This window comes from Nerophis lumbriciformis, linkage group LG23 (genome assembly GCF_033978685.3).
Source record: "Nerophis lumbriciformis linkage group LG23, RoL_Nlum_v2.1, whole genome shotgun sequence".
Lineage (NCBI taxonomy): Eukaryota > Metazoa > Chordata > Actinopteri > Syngnathiformes > Syngnathidae > Nerophis > Nerophis lumbriciformis.
In genome coordinates this window covers 41,463,032-41,487,260 of record NC_084570.2, presented here as the reverse complement: position 1 = coordinate 41,487,260, position 24,229 = coordinate 41,463,032, and the positions used below count along the sequence as shown (strand labels likewise).

The following is a 24,229-nucleotide window of genomic DNA, read 5'->3' as shown; positions in this document are numbered from 1 at the left end:
GGAACTACCATAAGTGGCGAGGCAGTTGAGTTTGAGTTTGAGTTTGAGTTTATTTCGAACATGCAAGTATACAACATGATACATCACAATCTCCAGTTTCTCTTTTCAACATGTTCGAAAAGGAGTAGGAAGAAGCAAAGCTTATTTAATCCTACCCCTTTTCTTTTACATGACAGTTGCTAAAACTTTTGTTCACTTCCTGTTCTCAATTTATTCACAATATACTCCATAAGTAATCACAATAAAATAAGTAAATAAATAATAATTGGTGAAGTAAGTTACATTTCATATGTTGAGATAAGTAAGATTATTTTGTGAGTGAAAGAATGAAAGAATGGATGAGTTAAATAAATTCAGAATGTTTATCATGGTTCTTCTTCTTTATACTTTGTAAACACTTTAAGTTTGAAGAGTTTCTTGAAGTGGATCATATTAGTACATTGTTTGATTGCTTTGCTTAATCCATTCCATCATTTAATTCCACATACTGATATACTGAAGGTCTTAAGCGTTGTACGTGCATACAAATGTTTTAAATTACATTTCTCTCTAAGATTATATTTCTCCTCTTTTTTTGAGAAGAATTGTTGTATATTCTTGGGTAGCAGGTTATAGTTTGCTTTGTGTATAATTTTAGCTGTTTGCAAATTCACTATGTCATAGAATTTCAGAATCTTTGATTCAATAAATAAAGGATTTGTGTGTTCTCTATATCCAACATGATGTATTATTCTAACTGATCTTTTTTGTAACACCGTTAATGAATGAAGTGTACTTTTGTAATTATTTCCCCATATTTCTGCACAATAACTCAGATATGGTAACACTAGTGAGCAGTAGAGAATATGAAGTGATTTTTTGTCTAGAACATGTTTTGCTTTATTCATTATTGACGTGTTTCTTGCTACTTTATGTTGTATATTTTTTACGTGAGATTTCCAGTTCAGTTTATCATCAATCATTATACCTAGAAATTTGGTTTCATTTACTCTTTCAATTTCTATTCCGTCTATTTGTATTTGTGTTTGACTTTCTCTTCTACTGTTACCAAATAGCATTATTTTAGTTTTACTGAGATTCAACGATAGTCTGTTTTTGTCAAACCATCTTTTTAATTTGTTCATTTCTTCTGTTATTATTTGTAGTATCTTCTGTGTATTCTCTCCTGAACAAAACGCTGTTGTATCATCCGCAAATAATACTAACTTTAAATCTTTTGTAACTTTACAAATGTCATTTATATATAGATTGAATAATTGAGGTCCTAGTATTGATCCCTGAGGTACACCACAGGATATATTTAGCGTTGTAGAGGTGTGTTCGCCTACCTTCACGTATTGTTTCCTGTTCATTAGATAACTTCTTATCCAGTTTAAGACTAACCCTCTGATGCCATATCGTTCTAGTTTTTTGATTAAAATATTGTGATTAATTGTGTCAAATGCTTTAGTTAGATCCATAAAAACTGCTGCCGCACATTTTTTATTATCTATAGCATTGGTAATTTCTTCTGTAATTTCAATTAAAGCCATCGAAGTTGAAACATTAGCTCTGTATCCATATTGATTTTCTTCGAGTATTCTATTTTTATTTATGAAACTCTCTAATCTGTTATTGAACAGTTTTTCAATGATTTTAGAAAATTGTGGAAGTAAGGAAACAGGTCTATAGTTTGTAAATTGATGTTTGTCGCCAGTCTTGTAAATTGGTGCAACTTTAGCTATTTTCATTTTGTTTGGAAATGTACCTGTTTGAAATGATAGGTTACTAATATACATTAATGGTCCTGAAATCTCTTCAATAACCTTTTTTATCGTTTCCATATCAATTTCATTACAATCAGTTGAAGTCTTGGATTTACATTTTTTCACGATTGTAACTATTTCCTCCTGTGTCACATTACTGAGGAACATGGAGTTGGGATTTCGCTCTATGGTATCATTATAGTCCTCAATTGAAACTGGGTCTGGAATCCTTTCTTCCAATGTTGGTCCAATATTTACAAAATAATTATTGAAGCTTTCAACTACTTCCTTTATGTTGTCATTTTTTTTATTTCCGTCTAAGAAGTATTGAGGGTAGTCCCTCTTAGTGCCATTTTTAATAATGCTATTGAGGATGCCCCATGTTGCTCTCATATTAGTTTTGTTCTTGTCCAATAATTCACTGTAATATTCTTTTCTACATAATCGTAGTATGTATGTTAACTTGTTTTTATACTTTTTGTACTTAATTTCTGCCTCTGTAGTTCTTTGTGCTATAAATTTCCTATATAGTGTATTCTTCTTCTTACAAGCATTTTTTAATCCTTTTGTCATCCATGGTTGATTATTCTTTCTCTGCTTATTACTGAGTTGTATCCATGGACAATGTTTGTTATAAAGTATTATGAACTTGTTTAAGAAATGTTCATATGCTTCATCAACCTCATTTTCATTGTACACATTGTCCCAATCTTGCTTTTGTAGCTCAATTTTGAAAGCAATCATCCTTGTTGTATAGTGTTCCTACATTATGTCTGGTATTTGTATCTTTATATGAGTAAAATAGCTAAAAAGTTAAAATGCAAATAGTTAGCATGCTAGCCCCTACCAAGATAGCATGTCCTGAATGTACTAAACATTCAGACATTGGAACGGTTAAAATCCGTTAAGGAATGAGGAATCTAAGAGGAGTTTCCTGAAAAAAAATCTACCATAGTAAAGGTGTGTACCTAATCAACTGGCCCAAGTGTACCTAATTAAGATGCAACCTCAACACGTCCTCGTTTCTTCTGGACCACATTTCAAAATGTTAACATGATAACATAAGAAACGTTAGCATACTTCTGAGATGGAGCCAAATATCAAAAGCCATGATCCATCCATCCATTTCCTACTGCTTGTCCCTTATTCATTTCACACTATATTCATTGCTCTTCTATATTTTTTATATTTTTTATATATTTACACATTGTTTTTCTAGCATGCACACATCACACTGTATGGAATGGCCTCAATCTCGTTACCCTGCGTAATGACAATAAAGCTGATTCTGATTCTGATTGTGATTCTTATGGGGTCGCGGGGTGCTGGAGCCTATCTCAGCTACACACGGGCGGAAGGCAGGGTGCACCCCGGACAAGTCGATATTTAGGTTAAAATGAAGAAAATTTGCTGAAATGCTGGCATAAAACATTGGCATGCTAACGTTAGCAATATTATAATGGGAACACTTAGTATACTTGCGAACTGGCGAAAATAATCAAAATCCGCAAATTTTAGGTTTAAATTATTAAAAGTAGCATGCTAGCATAAAATGTTAGCATGTTAATGTTAGCATGATAACATAAGAACAATTAGCATACTTCTAAAATGGCGAAAACTATCAAAAGCCATGATTTTTAGACCAGCAACATTTGCTAAAAATGCGAGCATAAAATGTTAGTGTGCTAATGTTAGCATGCTAGCCCTTGATCAGATAGGAAAAACTACCATAAGTGGCAAGGCAGTTCTACAGTGTTCCTACATCATGTCTGGTATTTGTATCTTTATATGAGTAAAATAGCTCAAAAGTAAAAATGCAAATAGTTAGCATGCTAGCCCCTACCAGGATAGCATGTCCTGAATGTACTAACATTCAGACATTGGAACGGTTAAAATCCGTTAAGGAATGAGGAATCTAAGAGGAGTTTCCTGAAAAAAAATCTACCTTTGTAAAGGTGTGTACCTAATCAACTGGCCCAAGTGTACCAAATTAAGATGCAACCTCAACACGTCCTCGTTTCTTCTGGACCACATTCAAACGGCTGGACTGACATATTTTCCGGACTATAGAGCGCACCGGTATATAGGCTGCACCCACTAAAATATAGAGAAAATATATTTTACATACATTAGCCGCTGATATATATGTTGTTAAATGAGTTATTTACACTAAAATATTTTGTAAATGTTTATTTAAATACATTAATTGTTTCCACGCAGTAAAACGTCCGATTAAACAAAACAGAAGTCAGAAGTCAGAAGTCTGCGCAAGCTAGCTCTCCAATCAGCTAAACAGACTCAATAGCTCCACGGTGACATTTTGGTGAATTTAGGAAACTGAAACAATACAAAAAGAATGTCATTGTATGTTAATAATACTAACACATACACTCGTAAACCCTGTTAGCATATTAGCTAATGCTAACGACGCTCACTTCATGATATTACAATGGCACGTACAAATATGCATGAAAACATTCCTACAAACATCACACATGGGACCCTTTAGTACGTAAGAATTGTTTTAGTTATATTGTAAAACTTTGATGTTGCTTGGAGCGATGAATAAAGAATCCATACGAAAATAAAAGGCTATGGACAACTTAGAAGACGGAACGGCACTTGTACTTCCGGTTCAAACTTTAAACAGCAGGAAAAACTGTAGGCACTCATCCAGTAGCACCTGCAGAGAGCAAACTCGTCCAAAAGATGGCGCCTTAGTACAAACAGCAACACACCTTGTGTTTTATGAAAACTATTTGCAATATGGCCTTCAGCGACGAAAAATCCATAAATTAACGGCACCGTTTTAGCCGCAGGGATCAAAGTGTAGGCAAGTGGCCTTGTGGTTAGAGTGTCCGCCCTGAGACTGGGAGGTTGAGTTCAAACCAAAGTCATACCCGAGTCATACCAAAGACTATAAAAAATGGGATCCATTGCCTCTCTGCTTGGCACTCAGCATCAAGGGTTGGAATTGGGGGTTAAATCACCAAATGATTCCCGAGAGCTGCGCACGCTGCTGCTCACGCTGCTGCTCACTGCTCCCCTTTCTGGTGCCGCATCGTTTTATAAGCAACAGGGTTCAAGTAGCGGCTTCTAGCCTGGAACTGAGGGTATGTCAAACCTCCACAACACTAAAGTTAAAGTACCAATGATTGTCACACACACACTAGGTGTGGCGAAATTATTCTCTGCATTTGACCCATCACTCTTGATCACCCCCTGGGAGCTGAGGGGAGCAGTGAGCAGCAGCGGTGGCCGCGCCTGGGAATAATTTTTGGTGATTTAACCCCCAATTCCAACCCTTGATGCTGAGTGTCAAGCAGGGAAGTAATGGTATGGCGTCACATTAGTGCCAAAAATCCGAGCGCATAAAAACTGTTATCGCGCGCTGATTCTCCACTTCGTGCGCGCGCGCGACACCCTTTTGCGTGCGCGTGCTGCCTTTTTGCGACCGTCTCGGTCTGTGCGCTCTCTGTGTACTCCTGGCATCTCTCCTCGCGCTGTCATGTTTCTTTTTGGCACTTTGGGGGCGGGTATGCTTAGACGGCCCCTCCTTTCTGATTGGCTCTGAGCATTTTTCATATGACCAATGATTGTCCAGCGTAGCAATGTTGTAGCCATCTTACCCCGGACAGCTAGCCTCAATCATTACATTGATGTCAATGGTACATGTACTAATTAAATTACCATAACTTGCTCGATTTTCGACCAATTTACAAACGGTTTGCCTTGTTACAAATCTTATTACATGTAGATATGACATAGGATGCTGTACCTGTTGAAATTACCTCTTTCGCTATAAAAAAAAAATGACTTAATTGTGCAACATAGTTGTGTAGGGTCAGTGTTAGTCAGTTCTCTGATTATTTTAAACTGTTTCAGAATACATTATTAAAAGGCTATTTTTAACATTTTAAAAACAAAATTCAAAGATTATTTCATTAATTTTATGGCTGAATCAAAAGAAATTCCATAAATTAGAAAACAAATGTTCAAGAAGTGAAAATATAAAATAATGTTATTGCTGGTGGACCAGTTCTGGCTGAAAGATGTGATTATGGTGTTTGTTGTCTTATTATTTATTTGGGTCACATTTTGTATTACCCTGTATTGTGTTTATGTGGTATGAAATAAATGATAAATAAATGATAAATGGGTTGTACTTGTATAGCGCTTTTCTACCTTCAAGGTACTCAAAGCGCTTTGACACTACTTCCACATTTACCCATTCACACACACATTCACACACTGATGGAGGGAGCTGCCATGCAAGGCGCTAACCAGCACCCATCAGGAGCAAGGGTGAAGTGTCTTGCTCAGGACACAACGGACATGACGAGGTTGGTGCTAGGTGGGGATTGAACCAGGGACCCTCGGGTCGCGCACAGCCATTCTTCCACTGTGCCACGCCGTCCCTTAAATAACCTTCATCAGCGCGCGACATTTTTTTATCCACTTCTTCCTCCGTAAATCTTGATACATATTGACGATGACCCGCCCTGCTATACTTCTGATTGGCTCTGAGCATTTTTCGCCTGACCAATCAGAAAGAAGGGGCCGTCTAAGCATACCCGCCCCCAAAGTGCCAAAACGAAACATGACAGCGCACAGACCGAGACGGCGCACGCGCAGAAAGGCACCACGCGCGCACAGAAAGGCAGCACGCGCACGCAAAAGGGTGTCGCGCGCGCGCACAAAGTGGAGAATCAGCGCGCGATAACAGTTTTCATGCGCTCGGATTTTTGGCACTAATGTGACGCCATATAATGGGTCCTATTTTTATAGTCTTTGGTGCGACTCGGCCGGGGTTTGAACTCACAAACTACAGATCTCAGGTAGATGGCGATGTGGCGCCTTTGGGCTTGTTTTTAGCACTGGAGTTGGACGCCAACAAAAGAAAGACATTATTAATGTACTCACTTTCAAAGCAGAAGAGCTTCATCTTGATAGCAATGTGTTGAAATTTTGACTACGCCAATTACAACACCGCGTCTTGTTGTTGATGGTTTTACTTTTCACTTTCTCATGCACTCTAAATCATCACTAAAGTTGAGGAATGAACTGATAGACATTGAGTTTTCGCATTTAGGCTCTTCTAAATAGCACCAAGTCCTAGAGTAAAGCTAATATAGTTGTTTTTATTTCATGGTAGTATTTTGACATACAATGGCCTCCATTGATGGATTTACTGTCTTCACGGGAGCTCAGGTGCGCTGTGCGGAGGCCCGGCTCCCACGTAATTAGAGTACACGCCGGCGATAAGTTATTGGACGTTCGCCCAGCAGGTTGAGGGTTGGCGAGCTAAAAAGCATCCGGGTCAAAGATGAGACATCGGAGAGTCCGAGCGGGGCCTTGGCCACTTGAAGACCCAGTGAGGGATTACCCTCCAGAGGGATCCACTACACAGGCCCTCATTTATACAACAGGCTGGAAAAGATGGATCACATTTATATAGGGACACACACACACATTCTTGCATTTGTGACCTTCTTGAGACCTCCGAAAAATGCCCACCTCTTTAGGACCACCCTTTCTGGATATAAAAAGATTTGTATTTACAACATTAATAATATATACATACTATGCAAATATAAAAAAGGTAAGCTTTTAGCTATTTTTTTGTGTGTAATTTTCTGTTTGTAATTGGTTTTTAATCTTCATTATTTACTTCAAGTTATTACAGTATGTCTCTATTAGTGTTGTCCCGATACCTATATTTTGGTTAAATTATTTTGAAACTTTTCGGTACTTTTTGATACTTTTCTAAATAAAGGGGACCACAAAAATGTCATTATTGGCTTTATTTTAACAAAAAATCTTAGGGTACATTAAACATATCTTTCTTATTGTAAGTTTGTCCTAAAATAAAATAGTGAACATACAAGATAACTTGTCTTTTATTAGTAAGTAAACAAACAAAGACTCCTAATTTAGCGGCTGACGTATGCAGTAACATATTCTATTATTTTGTTAAAACTATTAAGGACAAGTGGTAGAAAATTGATTATTAATCTACTTGTTCATTTACTGTTCATATCTGCTTATTTTCTGTTTCAACATGTTCTATCTACACTTCTGTTAAAATGTAATAATCACTTATTCTTCTGTTGTTTGATACTTTACATTAGTTTTGGATGATACCACAAATTTGGGTATCAATCCGATACCAAGTAGTTACAGGATCATACATTGGTCATATTCAAAGTCCTCATGTGTCTTGGGACATATTTACTGAGTTTATAAACATAATATATTTTTTTTTTAAATGAAAGAAAATGTTGTGATGCCAAAAAAAATAAACGTAATCATAGTAGTATCAACTTGATACTCTCTTGTAATTGGTATTATTACAGTGGATGTCAGGTGTAGATCCACCAATGGTGTTGGTTTACATTTTGACGCCGGTGAGCTACGGTGTGTAATGAAGCATGTTTAGCTATTCCTCGTCCTGCAGGGATGATACTTGGGGCGATACTAATGATTCATTAGTATCGCGGTACTATACTAATACCAATATACGATACAACCCTAGTCTCTATATACATATTTATTTTATTTTTTTAATTAACTTTGGCCAAAGGGGGCGCATTTCAATTTCTTACACACACTTGTTATTATATATGTTGGCCAAAGGGGGATCACTGCCAATGTTTACACACACTTGTTATTTCATACGTTGACCAGAGGGGGAGCACTTTTAAAACCGACACACAGTCAATTTGAAAAATCCCTCCTTTTTGGGACCACCCTCATTTTGATAGATTTCACCACCAGGGGTGCAAATGAGACATTCTCTATTAGATGCAATGCTTTTCTGTATTGGGACCATGATTTATGTCCTCACTTGTTCACACCTCCTCATATGGAAGCTACTTTTCCTTGTTGATGTCTCAAGAAGAGTAGAAATACAAGAACACACACACGCTGCCTTAATAAATCAGAGTCAACACAAGAACGTGCACACATTCATTCCACGACTCGCCATGTTTCAAACCTCCAGGACTGAAGTGTAAGAGGATCTTGAAGTGGTCATGTGACATGACATTTAGTGCTGAGTCAGCTCCTCAAGGGCCCCTTCCCTGCATATCCAGCTAACAATGGACGTTTGACCAACAGGTCTCACATGTGCTCTTAGTGGTTCTCCAGCACTCAGACTTCTTGTCCAAACTTTTGTCACTAACAAAAGTCAAAGCATGCAGGGGCCATTTAAATACTTTTTCTTTTTTTTAAACCATTACAATGTATAGCGTTTTTATTACCTTTAGGACTCCCTTCCAGTTTGGTCCCAGGGACCTGGAAGGGTCTCAGTCATAACATTTTTAAAAATAGGTCATATATAATCATAATTTTTTTTCAATACTTGAAATACATCACATGTGTCCAACTCAAGTCCCGGGGGCCATACCTGGCCAGCCATGTCATTTAATGTGGTCTTCCACATCATTTAATGTGGTACGCCATAATATTTAATCTGGCCTCAAATGTCATTCAATGTGGTCTGTTACATTATTTAAAGTGGTCCGCAATATTACAAAACCCAAAACCAGTGAAGTTGTCACGTTGTGTAAATGGTAAATAAAAAGAGAATGCAATGATTTGCTAATCCTTTTCAACTTATATTAAATTGAATAGACTGCAAAGACAAGATATTTAATGTTCCAAATGAGAAACTTTGTTATATTTTGCAAATATTAGTTGGGGAATGCTCATCAAACACTTATTTGGAACATGCCACAGGGGAACAGGCTAATTGGGAACAGGTGGGTGCCATGATTGGGTATAAAAGCAGCTTCCACGAAATGCTCAGTCATTCACAAACAAGGATGGGGCGAGGGTCACTACTTTGTCAACAAATGCAAGAGCAAATAGTTTATGAAAAATATTTTTCAACCAGCTATTGCAAGGAATTTAGGGATTTCACCATCTACGCTCCGTAATATCATCAAAAGGTTCAGAGAATCTGGAGAAATCACTGCACGTAAAACTGAATGCCCGTGACCTTTGATCCCTCAGGTGGTACTGCATCAAAAAGCGACATCAGTGTGTAAAGGATATCACCACTTGGGCTCAGGAACACATCCGAAAACCACTGTCAGTAACTACAGTTTGTCGCTACACCTGTAAGTGCAAGTTAAAACTCTACCATGCAAAACCAAAGCCATTTATCAACAACACCCAGAAACGCTTCGCTGGGCCCGAGCTCATTTAAAATGGACTGATGCAAAGTGGAAAAGTGTTCTGTGGTCTGACGAGTCCAAAATTTCAAATTGTTTTTGGAAACTGTGGACGTGGTGTCCTCCGGACCAAAGAGGAAAAGAACATTCCAGACTGTTCTAGGCGCAAAGTTGAAAAGCCAGCATCTGTGATGGTATGGGGTTGTATTAGTGCCCAAGGCATCGGTAACTTACACATTTGTGAAGGAACCATTAATGCTGAAAGGTACATACAGGTTTTGGAACAACATATGTTGCCCTCCAAGCAACGTTATCATAGACGCCCCTGCTTATTTCAGCAAGACAATGCCAAGCCACGTGTTACAACAGCGTGGCTTCATAGCAAAAGAGTGCGGGTACTAGACTGGCGTGCATGTAGTCCAGACCTGTCTCCCATTGAAAATGTGTGGCGCATTATGAAGCCTAAAATACCACGACGGAGACCCCGGACTGTTGAACATATTAAGCTGTACATCAAGCAAGAATGGGAAAGAGTTCCACTTAAAAAATGTGTCTCCTCAGTTCCCAAACGTTTACCGAGTGTTGTTAAAAGGAAAGGCCATGTAACACAGTGGTAAAAATGCCCCTGTGACAACTTGTTTGCAATGTGTTGCTGCCATTAAATTCTAAGTTCATGATAATTTGCAAAAAAAATAAGTTTCTCAGTTCCAACATTAAATAACTTGTCTTTGCAGTCTATTCAATTGAATATAATTTGAAAAAGATTTGTAAATCATTGTATTCTGTTTTTATTTACCATCTACACAATGTGCCAACTTCACTGGTTTTGGCTTTTGTAATTAAAGGGCCTAAAACGTCATTCAATGTTGTCCACCACATCATTTAATGTAGTCCCCTGTGACGACCGGGGCGCATGGTGATGCGAGGCTCGTTCTCCCAGGAATGCATACGGGCTTCAGACACAGCGTGCAGGTAAGAAAGGATTTATTTAATAAATCAATTATACTGGAACAAACAAAAACGTGCTCATAGCACAGAAGGCAAAAAACTAAAAGAGCTAGCGTGGGAGCTAGAAGGTAAAAAGGAGTCTAGCGTGGAAGCTAGCAGGTTCAGAGCAGGAAACAAAAGTCCACGCCGGCGGCGCCGACTCCTCCTTCTTCCACGGCGGCGCCGGCGCGGAAGCAGGCGGCTCGTCTGCCGGCGCGGGCGGAGCAGGCGGCTTGTCCGCCGGCATGGGCGGAGCAGGCGGCTCGTCCGCCGGCGTGGGCGGAGCAGGCGGCTCGTCTGCCGGCGTGGGCGGAACAGGCAGCTCGTCTGCCGGCGCGGGCGGAGCAGGCGGATCATCTGCCGGCGCGGGCGGAGCAGGCGGCCCGTCCGCCGGCGTGGGCGGAGCAGGCGGCTCGTCTGCCGGCGCGGGCGGAGCAGGCGGGTCGTCTGCCGGCGTGGGCGGCTCGTCTGCCGGTGTGGGCGGAGCAGGCGTCCGGGATGTCGTTGTCGTTGTCGTTGCCGTGGAAGCAGGTGCTGGTGTGGAAACCAGCCTTGGGGTCGGTGCTGGTGTGGGAACCAGACTTGAAGTCGGTGCTGGTGTGGGAACCAGACTTGGAGTCGGTGCTGGTGTGGGAACCAGACTTGGAGTCGGTGCTGGTGTGGGAACCAGACTTGGAGTCGGTGCTGGTGTGGGAACCAGACTTGGAGTCGGTGCTGGTGTGGGAACCAGACTTGGAGTCGGTGCGGGAACCAGACTTGGAGTCGGTGCTGGTGCGAGAACCAGACTTGGAGCAGGTGCTGGGCGTGACTTTGGCGGAGGTGGCCTGGCCGGGGGTTGCGGCTTAGCACGCCGAAGGACTGGTGGTGGCGGCCGGGCAGGAGGTTGCGGCTTAGCATGCCAAAAAACGGGTGGTGGCGGCCGGGCAGGGGGTTGCGGCTTAGCTTGCCGGAGGACTGGTGGTGGTGGCCGGGCAGGAGGTTGCGGCTTAGCACGCCGAACGACTGGTGGCGGTGGCCGAGCAGGAGGTTGCGCCTTAGCATGCCGAAGGGCTGGTGGCGGAGGCCGGCATGGAGGTTTGGGCTTGGCTGGGCGCAGCTGTGCCCGCCCACTAGCAAAGCACCCAGTACTAGCCCCCCCCTCAAGAAGCGGATCCCAGACGCGTCTTGTGCAGTCTGGAACAGTCTTTAGGGGTGGGTGGGGAGAGGTAAGGAGGGGGGTAGACTCATCCCCTTTTAATTGTCCAAAATGTTTATTATTCTCCCCAATATGGGACTGTAGGGACGACCAGGAGGGAGAAAACAGAGGAGTGGGCGGAGCTTGAGCCATAGGGGGTGGGGCCAAAGTAATTGGGGGCGGAGCTTGAAAACCAGAATGTGACTGGGACTGACTGGACTTATATTTTAAAAAAATGTCCTGATAATGCTTAATTGTAGAATTAAAGTCACTTGGAGGCGGCTGACAGAAAGAGTTGACTGAATTTAAAAAAATGTCTTCGTCTATGACGTCATCACCAGTGGACGGGATGACGTCATCCGCGCGGGTCTCCAGCTGACTGACAGTCCAATCGGTGAACTGTTTGGCAAAGTGAGTGATGGGATTACCAAACATCGGCGGAGGGGAATCCTGGGCTGCTTGGCTGTGTTCCGGAGGGAAGAATTGCGGGGATGGCGCGTCTATGGCGCGAGCTGAAGCCGTTTTGTGCGACTTCCGCCTTCGCTGACGCGTGCGAGCGGGCTGAGAGCGGACCTTCCCGGGCCAGATGGAGTCGATCGGGACCAGAACACCTCCAGGTCCCCAAATCATCTCGTCATCTGGATAACAGCGGAGCGTCTCTGCCTCCATCGCTCGGAGGACCATCCACGCACCTTCTTCATCCACCTCCGTCATGTCCGATGCGAGAGAACTCTTTCTTGCTTGCTTCCTACTGTGACGACCGGGGCGCATGGTGATGCAGGGTTTCGTTCTCCCAGGATGCAACGGACTTCGGACACAGCGTGAAGGTAAAATAAATTATTTATTTACGGAATAAATTATACTGGAACAAACAAAAACGTGCTCATAGCACTTAAGGCAAAAACAAAAGGAGCTAGCGTGGGAGCTAGAAGGTAACCAGAGCCTTTAGCGTGGGAGCTAGAAGGTTTAGTGCAGGAAACAAAAGTCGTCATCTGTTGTACGAAAACAAACTAGGAAGCAAGACAGAATGACAGGGAAGGCAGGCTTAAATAATAATGTCAGTGATGACCAACAGGTGCGCGTTGGGAACACACGCGGCAGGTGAAAACAATAAGCAGCCATGGCAACAAACTCAGGTGTACAAAACAGGCACTCAAGGAGTCCAAAACTAACAAAAAACACAAGTACCTTGAAAACGTAAACAAAAATATGATCCGGGCAGCGGATCATAACAGCCCCCCATGTTATTCAAAGTGGCCTAAAATGTCATTTAGTGTGCTCCCCCACACCATTTAATGTGGCCCTTTGAGGGCAGCCATAATTATGATGTTGCCCTCAATAAAAAATAATTGAACACCCTGCTCTAGATCAACTTCATATCTATCCGTCGATATAAAGTTATTATTATTACTTTTTAAGTTGTATGCCCTTTTTGTTGTTTTTATGTCAAAAACAAAAAACATACAACATTGGAAGTGGAGCCTAAAAAAGATAAATAAATTGTTGTTGTTTTTTTGTTTTTTTTAACAATGACAGTAAAAACACACAAAAACTAAAAATTTTTGTCATTTTTTTTTACATTCTACACTTAAATCTCTAGTTGAACTTCAGATCTATAAGTTTTTGTTTTCTTTTATGTTCTTTTTTTATTTGTTTTGTTCCCTTTTTGTCTGAGAAAACTTTTTTTTTTTAAGGCAAACACAGAAAATATGCCATATTTTCCCCCCAAAATATCTTAAAGTGTAATATCAGATGTGAAGTAATTGGAGACTTGAATATGTCAAAAATTCATAACAACATTTATTTTGATTCATTATTATTTTTCAGCAATGACAGTTTTCAAGAATAAAAGCATGCCTGCAAACATTACAACTTACTCTGGTTGAACTACACCTGTTTGCTTTTTTATTCCACTTTTAATATGTTTTTGAATAGAATGGTACTAATGAGACTTGATGACAAGCGTGTGGACGTACCGCTGAAGGTGCTGGCAAACGGGAGGCTGGGGTCGTGAGGGATCTTCCCCCGTCCGTTCTCCACATTCTTTGGGTCCATGGTGAAGACATGCTGTGGACACACAAACACTTGCTCACTTATGATTGCCTAAAAAACGCCTTTTGCTTCGAGACGATATTCTAAAGTTGCTGCAGACGATGCATCTCTGCAATAAATGTAAATTATTGCTTCTGTCTGTATTCACGTGGGAGAGTATTTGCAAGGGGAAGATGCTACTGGTCGTATGTATTGATCACTGATCGGCTAACGAGCCACATCTTCTTGAGGCAACCATCGCTGTTAAGGAAACCAGATGAGAAAAAAATCAAATGTTACTCTTTTAAATTTGAGTTTTAAATCTGAGCTGCCACCTTACCGTGGTAGAGGAGTTTGCGTGTCCCAATGATCCTAGGAGCTATGTTGTCCGGGGGCTTTATGCCCCCTGGTAGGGTCTCCCAAGACAAACTGGTCCTAGGTGAGGGATCAGACAAAGAGCAGCTCGAAGACCTCCATGACGAATACAAATAAAGGACCCAGATTTCCCTCGCCCGGACACGGGTCACCGGGGCCCCCCTCTGGAGCCAGGCCCGGAGGTGGGGCACGATGGCGAGCGCCTGGTGGCCGGGCCTGTCCCCATGGGGCCCGGCCGGGCACAGCCCGAAGAGGCAACGTGGGTCCCCCCTCCAATGGGCTCACCACCCATAGCAGGGGCCATAGAGGGCGGGTGCAGTGTGAGCTGGGCGGCAGCCGACGGCAGGGCACTTGGCGGTCCGATCCTCGGTTACAGAAGCTAGCTCTTGGGACGTGGAACGTCACCTCGCTGGGGGGGAAGGAGCCTGAGCTAGTGCGCGAGGTTGAGAAGTTCCGGCTAGATATAGTCGGACTCACTTCGACGCACAGCAAGGGCTCTGGAACCAGTTCTCTCGAGAGGGGCTGGACTCTCTTCCACTCTGGCGTTGCCGGCAATGAGAGGCGACGGGCTGGGGTGGCAATTCTTGTTGCCCCCCGGCTCAGAGCCTGCACGTTGGAGTTCAACCCGGTGGACGAGAGGGTAGCTTCCCTCCGCCTTCGGGTGGGGGGACGGGTCCTGACTGTGGTTTGCGCTTACGCGCCAAACCGCAGCTCAGAGTACCCACCCTTTTTGGATTCGCTCGAGGGAGTACTTGAGAGTGCTCCCCCGGGTGATTCCCTCGTTCTACTGGGGTTAGGAACTTCAATGCTCATGTTGGCAGCGACAGTGAAACCTGGAGAGGCGTGATTGGGAAGAATGGCCGCCCGGATCTGAACCCGAGTGGTGTTTTGTTATTGGACTTTTGTGCCCGTCACAGATTGTCCATAACAAACACCATGTTCGAACATAAGGGTGTCCATATGTGCACTTGGCACCAGGACACCATAGGCCGCAGTTCCATGATCGACTTTGTAGTTGTGTCATCGGATTTGCGGCCTCATGTTTTGGACACTCGGGTGAAGGGAGGGGCGGAGCTTTCAACCGATCACCACCTGGTGGTGAGTTGGCTGCGATGGTGGGGGAGGATGCCGGACAGACCTGGCAGGCCCAAACGCATTGTGAGGGTTTGCTGGGAACGTCTGGCAGAATCTCCTGTCAGAGAGTTTCAATTCCCACCTCCGGAAGAACTTTGAACATGTCACGAGGGAGGTGCTGGACATTGAGTCCGAGTGGACCATGTTCCGCGCCTCTATTGTCGAGGCAGCTGATTGGAACTGTGGCCGCAAGGTAGTTGGTGCCTGTCGTGGCGGTAATCCTAGAACCCGTTGGTGGACACCGGCGGTGAGGGATGCCGTCAAGCTGAAGAAGGAGTCCTATCGGGTTCTTTTGGCTCATAGGACTCCTGAGGCAGCGGACAGGAACCGACAGGCCAAGCGGTGTGCGGCTTCAGCGGTTGCGGAGGCAACAACTCGGACATGGGAGGAGTTCGGGGAAGCCATGGAAAACGACTTCCGGACGGCTTCGAAGCGATTCTGGACCACCATCCGCCGCCTCAGGAAGGGGAAGCAGTGCACTATCAACACCGTGTATGGTGAGGATGGTGTTCTGCTGACCTCGACTGCGGATGTTGTGGATCGGTGGAGGGAATACTTCGAAGACCTCCTCAATCCCACCAACACGTCTTCCTATGAGGAAGCCGTGCCTGGGGAATCTGTGGTGGGCTCTTCTATTTCTGGGGCTGAGGTTGCTGAGGTAGTTAAAAAGCTCCTCGGTGGCAAGGCCCCGGGGGTGGATGAGACCGCCCGGAGTTCCTTAAGGCTCTGGATGCTGTGGGGCTGTCTTGGTTGACAAGACTCTGCAGCATCGCGTGGACATCGGGGGCGGTACCTCTGGATTGGCAGACCGGGGTGGTGGTTCCTCTCTTTAAGAAGGGGAACCGGAGGGTGTGTTCTAACTATCGTGGGATCACACTCCTCAGCCTTCCCGGTAAGGTCTATTCAGGTGTACTGGAGAGGAGGCTACGCCGGATAGTCGAACCTCGGATTCAGGAGGAACAGTGTGGTTTTCGTCCTGGTCGTGGAACTGTGGACCAGCTCTATACTCTCGGCAGGGTCCTTGAGGGTGTTTTGTGGACTTAGAGAAGGCATTCGACCGTGTCCCTCGGGAAGTCCTGTGGGGAGTGCTCAGAGAGTATGGGGTGTCGGACTGTCTGATTTTGGCGGTCCGCTCCCTGTATGATCAGTGTCAGAGCTTGGTCCGCATTGCCGGCAGTAAGTCGGACACGTTTCCAGTGAGGGTTGGACTCCGCCAAGGCTGCCCTTTGTCACCGATTCTGTTCATAACTTTTATGGACAGAATTTCTAGGCGCAGTCAAGGCGTTGAGGGGATCTGGTTTGGTGGCTGCAGGATTAGGTCTCTGCTTTTTGCAGATGATGTGGTCCTGATGGCTTCATCTGGCCAGGATCTTCAGCTCTCGCTGGATCGGTTCGCAGCCGAGTGTGAAGCGACTGGTATGAGAATCAGCACCTCCAAGTCCGAGTCCATGGTTCTCGCCCGGAAAAGGGTGGAATGCCATCTTCGGGTTGGGGAGGAGACCCTGCCCCAAGTGGAGGAGTTCAAGTACCTCGGAGTCTTGTTCACGAGTGAGGGAAGAGTGGATCGTGAGATCGACAGGCGGATCGGTGCGGCATCTTCAGTAATGCGGACGCTGTATCGATCCGTTGTGGTGAAGAAGGAGCTGAGCCGGAAGGCAAAGCTCTCAATTTACCGGTCGATCTACGTTCCCATCCTCACCTATGGTCATGAACTTTGGGTTATGACCGAAAGGACAAGATCACGGGTACAAGCGGCCGAAATGAGTTTCCTCCGCCGGGTGGCAGGGCTCTCCCTTAGAGATAGGGTGAGAAGCTCTGTCATCCGGGGGGAGCTCAAAGTAAAGCCGCTGCTCCTCCACATCGAGAGGAGCCAGATGAGGTGGTTCGGGCATCTGGTCAGGATGCCACCCGATCGCCTCCCTCGGGAGGTGTTTAGGGCACGTCCGACCGGTAGGAGGCCACGGGGAAGACCCAGGACACGTTGGGAAGACTATGTCTCCCGGCTGGCCTGGGAACGCCTCGGGATCCCCCGGGAGGAGCTGGACGAAGTGGCTGTGGAGAGGGAAGTCTGGGCTTCCCTGCTTAGGCTGCTGCCCCCGCGACCCGACCTCGGATAAGCGGAAGAAGATGGATGGATGGATGGATGGATTTTTCCTCATAATAGTCTGACGTTATTTAGGTTACAATCGTGTTTACATGGTCACATTTTTAAGATGTAATTTGGTAATATTACACATTTTTCTTCATAATAGTCTGACTTTATTTTGTTATAATCGTTTTTACATGATCACATTTTCAAGATGTAATTTGGTAATATTACACATTTTTCTTCATAATAGTCTGACTTTATTTTGCTATAATCTTTTTTACATGATCACATTTTTAAGAAGTAATTCACCTCATAATAGTCTGACTTTATTCTGTTATAATCCTTTTTACATGATCACATTTTTAAGACTTTAATTTTGGTAATAATACTTTTTTTTTTTACCTCATAATAGTCTGACTTTATTCTGTTATAATCGTGTTTACATGATCACATCTTTAAGATGTAATTTGAGTAATATTACACATTTTTACCTCACAATAGTCTGACTTTATTCTGTTATAATACATTTTACACAATCACATTTTTAAGATTTTAATTTGAGTAATATTACAAATTTTTCCTCATAATAGTCTGACTTTATTCTGTTATAATCATTTTTATATGATCACATTTTTAAGATGTAATATTACACATTTTTACCTCTTAATAGTCTGACTTTATTCGGTTATAATCGTTTTTACATGATCACATTTGTAAGATTTTCATTTGAGTAATATTACACATTTTACCTCATAACAGTCTGACTTTATTCTGTTATAATCGTTTTACATTATCACATTTTTAAGATTTTAATTTGAGTAATATTACACATTTTTCATCATAATAGTCTGACTTTATACTGTTATAATCGTTTTTACATGATCACATTTTTAAGATTTTCATTTGAGTAATATTACACATTTTACCTCATAATAGTCTGACTTTATTCTGTTCTAATCGTTTTTACATGATCACATTTTTAAGATGTAATTTAGGTAATATTACACATTTTTACCTCATAATAGTCTGACTTTATTCGGTTATAATCGTTTTTACGCTCTGGGCCTGCCTGTCAGACGGGGGTCGACGCCTCAAGCTACTGCATCCGAACTGCGTGTCTGGAGCTCCTGGGTCCCGCTGTCCATCCCTTCCGGGTGCCCGTCTTGGTTGGGGCCTGTTGGGCCTAGTCCCTGCGTCTATTGTGGTAGCTTGGTGCTGCAAGGTATTCCGAGGTGCTGCGAGTCGGCCAGTTGCTGGGGTAGTGACCTTGTTTGTCAGCATGTCTGTGATCTTCTTTTAATTCTTTTTTTTAATTAATTAATTTATTTATTTATTTATTTTTTAATATATTTTATTAATATTATTTTTTAATTTTTCCCCTCCCTCGGGGGGGGGGGGGGGGGGGGGGGGGGGGCTCGGCGGGGCGGTTGCTGGTTGTTCCATCTCCATCGTTGGGGTCCCTGCGGGTGGGGTGGGTGGTTCCCGTGGCCCTGTGCCTGGGTGGTCCTGCGGCGGCCGATTTGGGTGGGGTGGCCGGGGGCTGGCCTCGCCGCGCTCTCCGGGGGTGGGGGGTGGGCTCGTGGGGGCCCGGTTGCCGGTGGGGCGGGGGCGGTCTTTCCGTCCGGTTGCGGGGAGTCTCTGGGTCCCTCGGGCGGGGCGTCTCGCCTTTCTGCCCGTGTGGGGTGTGGTCTCTCGCTGGCTTGGGGTCTGGCTGTCCCCTGCTTTTCTCGTGCCCTGTCCTCTGCCGGGTGCGTCTGTCTGCGGCCTGCTGCTGGCCCTTGTGGGCGGTACGGTGGGTCGGGCTCTGGGGTTCCTGTCGCTGGCCGGCTTGGCTGCGTGGGGGCGGTGGTCCCTGGTTCCCTGGGCACCACGCCTCCTGTTTGTGGGTTGGGCTCTCGGGGGTGATGGGGCCGTGCTCTGGCTCCCACGCACTCTGGGAGTCGAATGTATTGTACATGCAAATTCACATATGCTCACATACGTACATAGGTACCTACGCTCCCACATACATACACAAATACAGTACATATTTACCTACCTAAAGTTCGTACATCCACACGCACATTCAATATACAAACATACACATACACATACTGTACATATACATTCACTGTACAAACACATATACACATTCTGTACATATACATTCATTGTACAAACATATATACACATTCTGTACATATACAAGTACATATGCATACTTACACTCATGCACATAATCACGTTTCATCAAACATATATTAACGTTGTTGCCCTAGGGTAAACTGGGTGTAACACATGGCACACTGACAAAGCTTAACCTATTGTGACTATAACAATCTACAAGGTTAATGTAGGTTGCTTCTCTTTCTCCCCCTCCATTTTTCTGCATTCTTTCGTATCTCAAGTTATCATTACGTATATGTATTGTTGCATTTAAACAACTGTATTGTTGATAATAAAGGTAAATTATTGGTATTGTTCATTATCAATAGCGCTATTTCTATTGGTATTTGTATTGATCCATTTGTAGTGTAATAATGCTCATTGTCATTTCTGTATTATTTTTTATTTTTCGCTAACTGCTTATTTGCTATTACTTTTACCATCATATTTGTACATGTCATATTAGCTGATGTTGCTCTATTGTTGTTGTTGTTGTTGTTTTTGTCTCTCTGTCTAATCCCCCTCTTGTCCCCACAATTTCCCCCTCTGTCTTCTTTTTTTTCTCTTTCTATCCCCTCCTGCTCCGGCCCGGCTGCACTAAATGATAATATAAATACATTTAATAAAGTCAAATACAAATAAGGCAACAAGAGAAGTATCCTACACTTCTCTTTTGTAAAGTAAATCTGAACAGCCGACATGGGCATCTACATCAACTATATGATTTGCCTGAGAAGCTGGACAGGACACACACAAAAAATAAAAAAATAAAATAAAATAAAAAAATATATATATATAATCGTTTTTACATGATCACATTTTTAAGATTTTCTTTTGAGTAATATTACACATTTTACCTCAACAGTCTGACTTTATTCTGTTATAATCATTTTACATTATCACATTTTTAAGATTTTCATTTGAGTAATATCACACATATTTACCTCATAATAGTCTGACTTTATTCTGTTATAATCGTTTTTATATGATTACATTTTAATATTACACACTTTTCTCACAACTTTCTGTTTTTTTCTGCAATAATAGAATACATTTCTTTCTGATATTATCAAGTAATATATTACATATTTGTTCTAATATTCTGAATATATTATAGTAGAATGACAACTTTAATGTATTTTTTATTTCAATGTATTAATTTTAATGATAAAATAAATTTCCTCCTGATATTATTAAGAAATATATTGGCAACACTAAATTGACCCTAGTGTGTGAATGTGAGTGTGAATGTTGTCTGTCTATCTGTGTTGGCCCTGCGATGAGGTGGCGACTTGTCCAGGGTGTACCCCGCCTTCCGCCCGAGTGCAGCTGAGATAGGCTTCAGCACCCCCCGCGACCCCAAAAGAGACAAGCGGTAGAAAATGGATGGATATGACATTTTTGTTCTAATATTCTGAATATATTTTCATAAAATGACAAATTTAATGTATTTTTATTTTCAATGTATTAATTTTAAAATCTTTGGACCTTTCCTTTGTTTTCACTTTGAAGATAATTTTTAAAGGTTTTTCTTTTTTTATTAGATTGATTTAAATGATTACACTTTAATTTTAGAAGTTGGCAGGTTTACCATGAATTATAGTAGGGTGATTCTTATTTAGTCCATGTTAGATGGTCTTTAACAGAGACGATCCCACACTCTGTGTCTATTCCCCACATATTGTTGTGGAAAATAGTCTCCGAGCTGGAGCAGAAGCATGTGACCTCTCCCCCAGTATGGCCTTCATTAACATAAGTTTGAGCTCATCTCATTGATAGACTTTCATCTCTTCAGAATGAATTCCTCTGCCTTTGTGCAGACAAAAGGGAGGCTTGGCTCTTGTTTGTTTCTTTCCGACGTTTCTGGCCCTCCTCTGAACTCTCTGTGTGTCTCCGTCTGAGAGAGGAGGAAGTGTGGGATCAGCGGCGCTGCCAGAGTTCAGACCAGTTTCCCAGCGACCATCGGCTTTTGCAGCGAGGAGCCGACGGGGTCATTAGAGTAGGAAGAAAAAAATAAACAAACGGGGCATGGACCAAAAGCAACAGCTGATAGTGTATGTAAAAACAGATTGTGTCAGGGTCATTAATAGTCTTTCAGCGTGAAGTCACCCAGTAAATACGCTCTTCTAGCACGCCATGCTCCAACGCTGACTGCAGCAGCTGTTTAGAAAACAGTCCTGGTGTTGATAAGAAGCTGGTGTTTTCATTAGCACCCACCACATCAAACTGCGGACACATTGCGAGCAGACTGCGGGGGAAAACTACAACGCAGCTTTTTCTCACGCATTCCAGTGGCAGGTAGGCTTTTGGAAGTCTTCCAACCTCCCGAACGCACAAGATGGATGCACGGCGTGAAAATGTGGCGTGAGGACGCAGACACTACTCGAGAAGGAGTACACACTTCAAACTAGGGTTGTCTGATACCAATATTTTGGTACCTAAATGTATTTCCATACTCTTCGATACTTTTCTAAAAAAAAAGGTGTCCACAAAAATGGCATTATTGTCTTTATTTGAACAAAAAATCTTAGGGTACATTAAACATATGTTTCTTATTGCAATTTAGTCCTTAAATAAAATAGTGAACATACTAGACCAGTGGTTCTCAACCTTTTTTCAGTGATGTACCCCCTGTGAACATTTTTTAAATTCAAGTACCCCCTAATCCTAAACAGTAAATCCCATTAACACATATTCTTCGGAATACTGTCGGCTCTGGTTTGGCCTTCTTTGGCACATGTTCCTCCTTGTTTTCAGCTGCATTACTGCTACGCTTTAACCAAGCCTCCATTGTTTTCTACATCGATAGTTGATTGACAGTTTGTGCCGTGTGGCACCGCCAGGTAGGGTCAAACCATCATGGCAGGGGGGAAACTCTGGGTTTATGGTAATGAATGGAATAGCCTACTTGATTTGATGTTCAGTTTATGAAATTACATTCATATTTTGTTGAAGTATTATTCAATAAATATATTTATAAAGGATTTTTGAATTGTTGCTATTTTTAGAATATTTAAAAAAAAATCCCACGTACCCCTTGGCATACCTTCAAGTACCCCCAGGGGTACGCGTACCCCCATTTGAGAACCACTGTACTAGACCAAGGGTCCCCAAACTACGGCCCGTTTTTTAAAATTATTATTCCATCCATCCATCCATTTTCTCCCGCTTGTTACTCTCGGGGTCTCCTAGCCGCTCAGGCAAATCATATTGTCTAAAAATGCATTTTCCCATCGATAACGTGACATCATCGCGCTCGCGCCGCAGTGTCGGGCGAGCACCTGGCAAGTGCGCGCTCTTAAGGTCAATTAGTGCGTGAGGAATATACAGTATACACAGCGCGGCTAAATTGTTTTAACCCAATGCGGCCCCCGAGTCAAAAAGTTTGGGGACCCCTGTACTAGACAACTTGTCTTTTAGTAGTAAGTAAACAAACAAAGGCTCCTAATTAGTCTGCTGACATATGCAGTAACATATTGTGTTATGTATCATTCTATTATTTTGTCTACATTATGAGGGACAAGATAGGCTCCAGCACCCCCCGCGACCCCGAAAGGGACAAGCGGTAGAAAATGGATGGATGGATGGAAACTGTAAAAATTGATTATTAATCCACTTGTTCATTTACTGTTAATATCTGCTTGTTTTCTGTTTCAACATGTTTTATCTACACTTCTGTTAAAATGTAATAATCACTTATTCTTCTGTTGTTTGATACTTTACATTAGTTTTGGATGATACCACACATTTAGGTATCAATCCGATACCAAGTAGTTTTTGGATCATACATTGGTCAAATTCAAAGATCTCATGTATCCAGGGACATATTTCCTGAGTTTATAAACATAATGTACTTTTTTTAAAAAGGAAAAAAGATTTTGTGATGCTAAAAAATATCGATGTAATCATAGTAGTATTGACTAGATACACTCCTGTACTTGGTATCATTACAGTGGATGTTAGGTGTAGAGCCACCCATGGCATTTGTTTACATTCAGGAACGGCGTCATTAGCGGTGACGCCGATGAGCTACGGTGTGTAGTGAAGCATGTTTAGTTATTCCTCGTCCTGCAGTGATAATGTTACCTGTAAGAAACTTACTTTAGTTGTTGCCATGGAGGCCAGGATTAGTGATTTAGAAGTAGCTAAAACACTGCAGACTGCAGATAGATGTTAGTTGCTAGCTAGCGAGCCATGTCTTAAAGCACCTCTTCGTTTTCAGCGTTATAACTACACCTTTATCTTTAGTTTTTAGACCAAAATGCGCCCGTTCTCCCTTTTCTGTCTACACACTGTGTCTGCTTGTAAGTACTCTGTGTGTGTTTGTGCTGCCAAACATGCTCCTCTGCTCGTAAAACCAGCAATGTCATGA

General features: G+C 42.8%; 1 protein-coding gene across 3 annotated transcripts in view; it reads right to left on the bottom strand.

The window, feature by feature from the left end:
• Positions 1 to 24,229, bottom strand: part of sema3bl (sema domain, immunoglobulin domain (Ig), short basic domain, secreted, (semaphorin) 3bl) — a 192,731-nt gene that overhangs the window by 39,021 nt on the left and 129,481 nt on the right. For all 3 annotated transcript variants that reach the window (XM_061985522.2, XM_061985523.2, XM_061985524.2), the window contains one exon: positions 14,060 to 14,150. In XM_061985522.2, the coding sequence (XP_061841506.2) occupies positions 14,060 to 14,150 (91 nt within the window). The remainder of the gene's footprint in view (positions 1 to 14,059; positions 14,151 to 24,229) is intronic.